The sequence below is a fragment of the Mercenaria mercenaria genome, chromosome 14 (genome assembly GCF_021730395.1).
Source record: "Mercenaria mercenaria strain notata chromosome 14, MADL_Memer_1, whole genome shotgun sequence".
Classification (NCBI taxonomy): Eukaryota; Metazoa; Mollusca; class Bivalvia; order Venerida; family Veneridae; genus Mercenaria; species Mercenaria mercenaria.
The window spans coordinates 31,209,337-31,216,387 of NC_069374.1; the positions used below are offsets into that span (position 1 = coordinate 31,209,337).

The window sequence follows — 7,051 nt, forward strand, 5'->3', positions numbered from 1 at the left end:
AATGAAAGACAGAGTGCAATTCCATAAATAGTTGACATCAGGGGCCGTATTCATAAAGCATCTTAAGTATAAGTATAAGAAATTGATTATTTACTTAAGTATTACTTAAGTAAGAAATTTATTTTACTTAAGTATATTTGTTATTCATAAAACAACTTAATAAGTAATTCTTGGCTTTTATTGTGGGCGAAAACATTAAAAAAAAACAACATTAATTTCAGACAGATACAACATGCACAATTATGTTTAAAGTGCTTTTATCTGAAAAACAACACTTTAATCGTACTCGCGATGCCATTTTGTTTTCTGACGTAAGTAATTTCTTAAGTTTAAGCTTTTTATGAATAAGACTTAAGTGTTTTACTTAGACTTAAGCTGAAATCACCACAAACTTAAGTAAAATCTTCAACTTAAGTCAAAACATATACTTAAGATGCTTTATGAATACGGCCCCAGAACTTCATTTTTCTAAAATTATAGCCACGTAGTTTTATTATCAAAATATCTCAAGTACGTATTATTTTAGTTGATAATTTATGAGTATGTCATTGAAACAAAAGCTAAAGCCTTTCAAGGTAATACAGTATGACGAAAGTATTACAAAAGAAGTCATCCAGATTGCATAAACGGGTGTCTGTTGTTCTCCTTAGGTACCTCGTGTCAGTAATAATAGCCGGAAGAACACCTGAAATTTTCCTCAACAGTCTATAAAATAGAAAACCGATTGAAGTTCCACAGATCGCCCCACGTGACAAAAGTGAAAATGTTGCAGGCTGGCTTTAACTGAGCCTGTTCACGACCGGTGGCGGAAATGCATGCTAACGTTCACGCCCTTGAGCATAGCTCAACATTTGCACATGTTGCAAGTATCAAAAACAATCTAGAGATATACGATGGTGTACAAAGGTCCTTCGACGATACACAGAGTGCAGTTCATTAAAAGCGGGTCTCCAGTTGAAATGATGGGCGTGTCCTAAACGATACAAGAAATAGCAGAACTTTACAAACTGGAATTAAGAGAAAACTGAGGTTATGGAGCCTGTATCACACAGAAACTGACAAAATTTAAAATCAGGTACCATATCCAATGGGTGATTGGACAGTACTTAAAACTATGAAAGCGGGAGTACTGAAATAACCAAAGTTGAAATGTTCGAGCTGGAAAATTATAAAGTACCCACTTAACAATATATTAGTCGTGCTGAACGATCTAAAAAGATCGAAATATTACTACGCGTATTGAAGGTAGGGGGAGACTTTTTTACGCCCATGGAAAGTCGCCTTATGACCTATGATAGTGCCGTTTCGACGATAAACACAAACAAAAAGAATTAACAGACTACAATGCAAGTGATCGTTGTATATATATAATGTCTTGATCTCTACCTATTCACAACGAAAGTATTCCTTATTCCGAAAGCGTTGACCTAAACTGGAGTTGTTCCCTATTATCTGAAGCACTACCAAATATGATCTTGACATCAATTCGCACTCTGTTCACTTATGAACGACATATAGTAGCACCGTTCTGATATTATTTTTCAAATTAAAGATTGTATTAGAATGCATAAAAAAGTACATTAATATTAAAAGACTAAATATTCAAATAAAAAAATAAGGAAGAAAATGAATATTTGAATTAATAAATATTAGTTAATTTAGTACTATGTATATACCTTATGTCTAAATCTGGACTGTTTCATAGTATATTCTAAACAAACTAAATTGTTGGTATTAGCAGCAGCTGAGGGCCAAAGGCTTTTCAAGTTCGTTATCAAATAATCAGTATTTTTACTGTGCCTCTGATACTCTGGGACTTACTTGATCATATGTTAATTCTACTTTATTGTAAAAATGAGCATAATTATGTCTGTACTTATCCGGTACCAATTAGACAATTAATTATTTATGACAATATGGCACTCAATAGGTATTACATCGATGCCCATGAGTATATTTTGTTTCCGGCAAGAAGTTTTATATTTCTGAGGTCAGGAATTTGTTGGCGACTGGATTGCCGTATCGGAAATGAATATTTCTGTAGTTTCTATATACACACACATATAATGTAACTATATGAAAAACGACATTCCATAAATGTCTCATAAGGAACGAATTTGATTGAAGTGAAAATGTTTAATATGAGCATTTTTTTCTTAATTCCATATACAGTGAAATCATAATAACTTGTTGTCAGTATATGAGATATATTACTATTACTAGTAAAGCATTTCAAAAATAAAAATCATGTATTAACAGGTCGTGAATTGCCTCGTTTGTACACGATTTTTCTCTCGTTAAAATATGTGGTGATCCAGTGGAAAAAAAACGCATTTTTTACAGCAGAATTATGTTTCCTAAACACAAAAGAAGATTATTTCATACTATTTGATGACAAAGTAACAAAGGTCCTCTCAGCTCGTTGGTAACGAGCAGAACCTGTCACTAAAATAAACAAATTTTTGGATGTAGGTTCGTTTCTGACGTATGTCATTTCATTTCTATGGTTAACTCTTAGTTTCACATTTGTTATATGATTTAAAGCCTATTTTACTTAACAGATTAACAAAATAGGTATTCTGTTGAAATTATACGCTGGGGTTCCGAAAACAATGCATTGTTTACAAAAAAGAATAGACTAAACAGAAAGAACAATGTCCGACGACTTCGAAGATACATGTTTTCTTTTAAAAAAGAAATACAAGGTTAAAACAAAGATTTGAATTTTAAGAAAATCCATGCCATGATTTGAGCCGTGCCATGAGAAAACCAACATAGTGGGTTTGCGACCAGCATGGATCCAGACCAGCCTGCGCATCCGCGCAGTCTGGTCAGGATCCATGCTGTTCGCTAACAGTTTCTCCAATTCCAATAGGCTTTAAAAGCGACCAGCATGGAGCCTGACCAGACTGCGCGGATGCGTAGGCTGGTCTGGATCCATGCTGGTCGCAAACCCACTATGTTGGTTTTCTCATGGCACGGCTCATTTGAACCTACACTTATATTCATGTATACCATTGCCTGCAAAAATCTGATGACAAAATTAGCATCTAAACCAGACTGAAATACTGTTTTAAATACGTTTTTGCATTAACCTACTATTTTATAAAATAAAGATTTTGCGGCAACTACTCTCAGTGTTAGATGTAAAGAAAGCGTATGTACCCCTATCAGCCGTTTACAATTTCATTAATTAATCGTATAATTGATTTTCTCCAGTACATACATAAGGTACACAGTTCTTTAACTATAATTTATTTATTCCGAAGTGCGGAAATTTTCCTGAATTAATTTATACATAAAATAACTGCTCTCTCTATATGCACAGTTAAAAAATATCTGATCCATAGTTCAGAAAAAATCTTTCAGAAATGAAATAAGCTTAATGATTATAATAATTTAGAATCGTAAATGCCAAAATAGAGACACCCGTGATCTTACAGCTCTGTTCAAAGCTAAGGCGTTCTACAGTCTGCCGGAGAGACCAGGATTAAATATCAAAGTCGTGAGGTATGGTGTGTAAACTGCTGACAATTTTCCTTGTCATTTTAGAGGAATTTGTATATAATATATTCTAATACGGTATATTTTAGGAAATCTATCCAGTAACATTTCATAATTATGATAAATATCAACACGCCTGATAGATACAAATGTTGCATTTTTTTTTCGTACTTTATGTAATATTGCTGACTCTTATTATGTGTGTCTCGCCCTTAAAAATCACAAATGTTGCGTTTCTCCTCATACTTTATCTAAAATTGTTGACTCTTACATGTTTATCTCGCCTTTAAATTCCTGTTTCAAGATTAGAAAATACATTTATTCAATCAAAACTCTTCTAAATAATTATCCGGGGCCTCCGTGGCCGAGTGGTTAAGGTCGCTGACTTCAAATCACTTGCTCCTCATCGATGTGGGTTCGAGCCTCACTCGGGGCTTTGAATTCTTCATGTGAGGAAGCCATCCAGCTGGCTTATGGAAGGTCGGTGGTTCTACCCAGGTGCCCGCTCGTGATGAAATAATGCACGGAGGGGCACCTGTGGTCTTCCTCTACCATTAAAGCTGGAAAGTCGCCATATGACCTACCATGTGTCGGTGCGACGTTAATTCCAACAACAACAACAAAAATTATCCTAACTATACAGTCATAGTGATATTCACACTGGTCTCTATCCCCACGGTTCTATGCATATTCTCTATAACTGCATCAATCACTGGGTAATTGTTCGGTATTTAAGATGCAATCTATGTGTAATTATGTACTTTAGAACCAATATTGCAGTTTGGAATTTCCTGTTTTGTCAGAATTTTTCACACTGAATTATCGGGACAAATACGTCTGTTCGTTTTAGTAGTCTGTGTTTGATTCATGTAAAAGGACATGCAGTCTTGTATGGTAATGCTTATTTTTTCTTCTTTGTTTCTACATGATAATAAAATATACTAAAATTGCTTTTGACTATCAATTGATTCTGAAAAATAACTAATCTTAAAAAAGTATATCTGTTCATGTTTAACCTCTCTTATATCATATTTATTATATGTTATGTTAATATATCATGTTTTAATAGACCTTTCTAACGTAAACGTAATTACGAAACGGAATACTGAATTCGTAAAATTTTAGGCTAATTTGTGGTCTAGGGGAGACAGTTTCATCCAATAGTAATGCAATAGTATCTCCCTTAGACCATTATTTGAAAATAATATTTACGAATTCAGTATTCCGTTTCCGATTTACGTTTGCGTTAGAAGGGTCTATTACGAACCCATAGATAAACATATCAGGTTCCTGACGTCATTTGTAACATCATAATTATTCAAATGTCTTCGCATTAAAAAGTTCACTAACGACGATATTTTCAATTTTACGCTGATTTAGGGATAATTTTTATCATTTATTAACTTATCAGAATAGATAAGTATGTAAAAGTATCTATTTATTTTATATAAGTGATATGCACTGTTCTTTCATACCGGACTGGGATTTCTGATGATATCACGCGGTATCTCCGCAGAGCCTCGTAACCGCCTAAAGGCCGGATATTCCCACCTGCACTTACAATCCGTGAAAGAAATTTATATTCTTTAATATTTCCGCAGCAGAACTCGTGCATATTTCTCGATGCAAAGCTGTTAACCTAAAGCACGATAAAGTATTTCATTCTTCTAAGGGTTGCCTCTTATGGCGTGCTTGCAAGTCTTTATCAAATCGATTCGCTAGAATCTCCAAAAGCATTTTGTGCTATCAAAGGTTCAACTAACAGATTTGAATAACCATCACAAAAACAGTCTTAAGATGCTAGGTAGCGACCTTGAACTTAAAATGTCGCTGTGTTCTTAAATCATTTTTATTATAATTTCGGTTACTTAAGTATCATGGAGTCTGTTTTGACAGTCGTCCAACTTTATAGCATAATTGCTTTTTGTCAGAAGATGACCTCTGTTACTAAGTATTTTGGGGTCAGTTAATCCAAGTACAATGTCACCTTGATTTCAAGATCAGAAACGGTTTTCGCTCTATATCAAAAGAAGGTTTGGCCTTATATTGTTAAACTTTATATGCGTAATTGCATCATTAGAATCGTTCGGGTCATAGGCGAAATTAATCGGTTCAACAATAACTTTGAACAGTTTACTACGTCTAAACTTCTTGGAAGTTTGCTGTTGCCATGCTGTAATGACATCTTAGTCATTAGATCAAAGGTCAAGTCCGATTAAGACAACGTTTCTGCAATATCAAATAATGTTTGTACAGTGTAAATGTGATACTCTTGCATTTGTAGTGATCAGTGCAGAACAAATAAGTCAATATGATTAAAAGAATCCGCTAAAATAAGAACATGTGAATACGGTGTTAATACTTTTTGGTTGATTAAATTCCTAAATAACATGTGACATACTGTTAAACATTTTTTATATCATTTTATCAAATATTTTTTATAATATTTATATTCCAGGATAACGCTATAATGTACGGACTATTGGCAGTATGGTATACATCACAAACGACGAACGCTCAAATCCATCCAGCCTCAAGAAATCATGTGAGATCAAACCAAGACTTACCAACATTACAAAACTACAGTAAATTCTTGAAACAAATTTCCGAAACTTCAGCTGCCATTAAGCATGAGAAAGAAAGTTGTCTAATCAAAGGTTTGAAAAAATTTACAGAACGTATTCAAATGGACCACATTGGACAACTTCCTTGGTCCTGCGATTGCAGATATTTCTGGAGAGATTTAGGGGACGGATACAACCCTAGATTTGTCCGGGATGGCGCGTGCCATAATAGCACGTGCTGGTTTGGACACTTTGAGTGTGCGCCACAGAAATATGCACTAAATGTTCTCAGACGATCAGATGCTCTGGAAGACCAACTGGACTATTCCGCGCAACTTTCAAATAACTATGCTTTCGTGGCAGTTAACATTACTGTAAACTGTCTTTGTATGAGATCTTCAAGAAATGGATGAAAGACTTTCAACTTTTCCAGATTATGACAAATGATCGCGACGTTACAAGTATGCACTTGCGACCAGCCTGAACAGAAAACATAGCATGCATTTAAATTATGTTTCACTAAGTTATGTCAAACCTTAAGATGAAAAAAAAATACATACGGGGTTGTTTTATATATTATCTAGACTGCATGAAATGTACCATTTAATAAAATGTAGCGAAGATCATCTTTATACTCGTAGGTAATTATTTGTTTTAAACTGGTGAAACATTATTGTTGTTGTTGTTGTTGATGTTGTTGTTTTCAGAAGGCTTGCCGTTTTACAAACCTACACGCCCTTTGGAATATTTTTGTTGTCAAAGCTGAAAGAAAATTTTCAGAAAATGATGCCGATAAAATTATTTACTTTTATTCTATTCATTTGAAATTATCAAGCACTTGTGACCTAACTTTATATACAGTTGTTTTATAACTCAATGGAAGAGATATATCCTGTGGAATGTTTCTTCTAGTTTCTGGGTCTTAAAGCCCTTGGACAGTGGTGTATCTCTATGGTTGTCAGCAGGGATCATAGTATGCCTGT

The 7,051-nt window shown here is 34.3% G+C and overlaps 1 protein-coding gene across 1 annotated transcript; it reads left to right on the top strand.

The window, feature by feature from the left end:
* Window positions 1-4,265: 4,265 nt before the first annotated feature.
* Window positions 4,266-6,741, top strand: LOC123528140 (protein trunk-like). Its single transcript, XM_045307884.2, has 2 exons — window positions 4,266-4,398; window positions 5,963-6,741. Exons 1-2 carry the CDS (start codon window positions 4,384-4,386, stop codon window positions 6,479-6,481), a joined length of 534 nt encoding a protein of 177 aa, XP_045163819.2. The 5' UTR covers window positions 4,266-4,383; the 3' UTR covers window positions 6,482-6,741.
* Window positions 6,742-7,051: the final 310 nt, after the last annotated feature.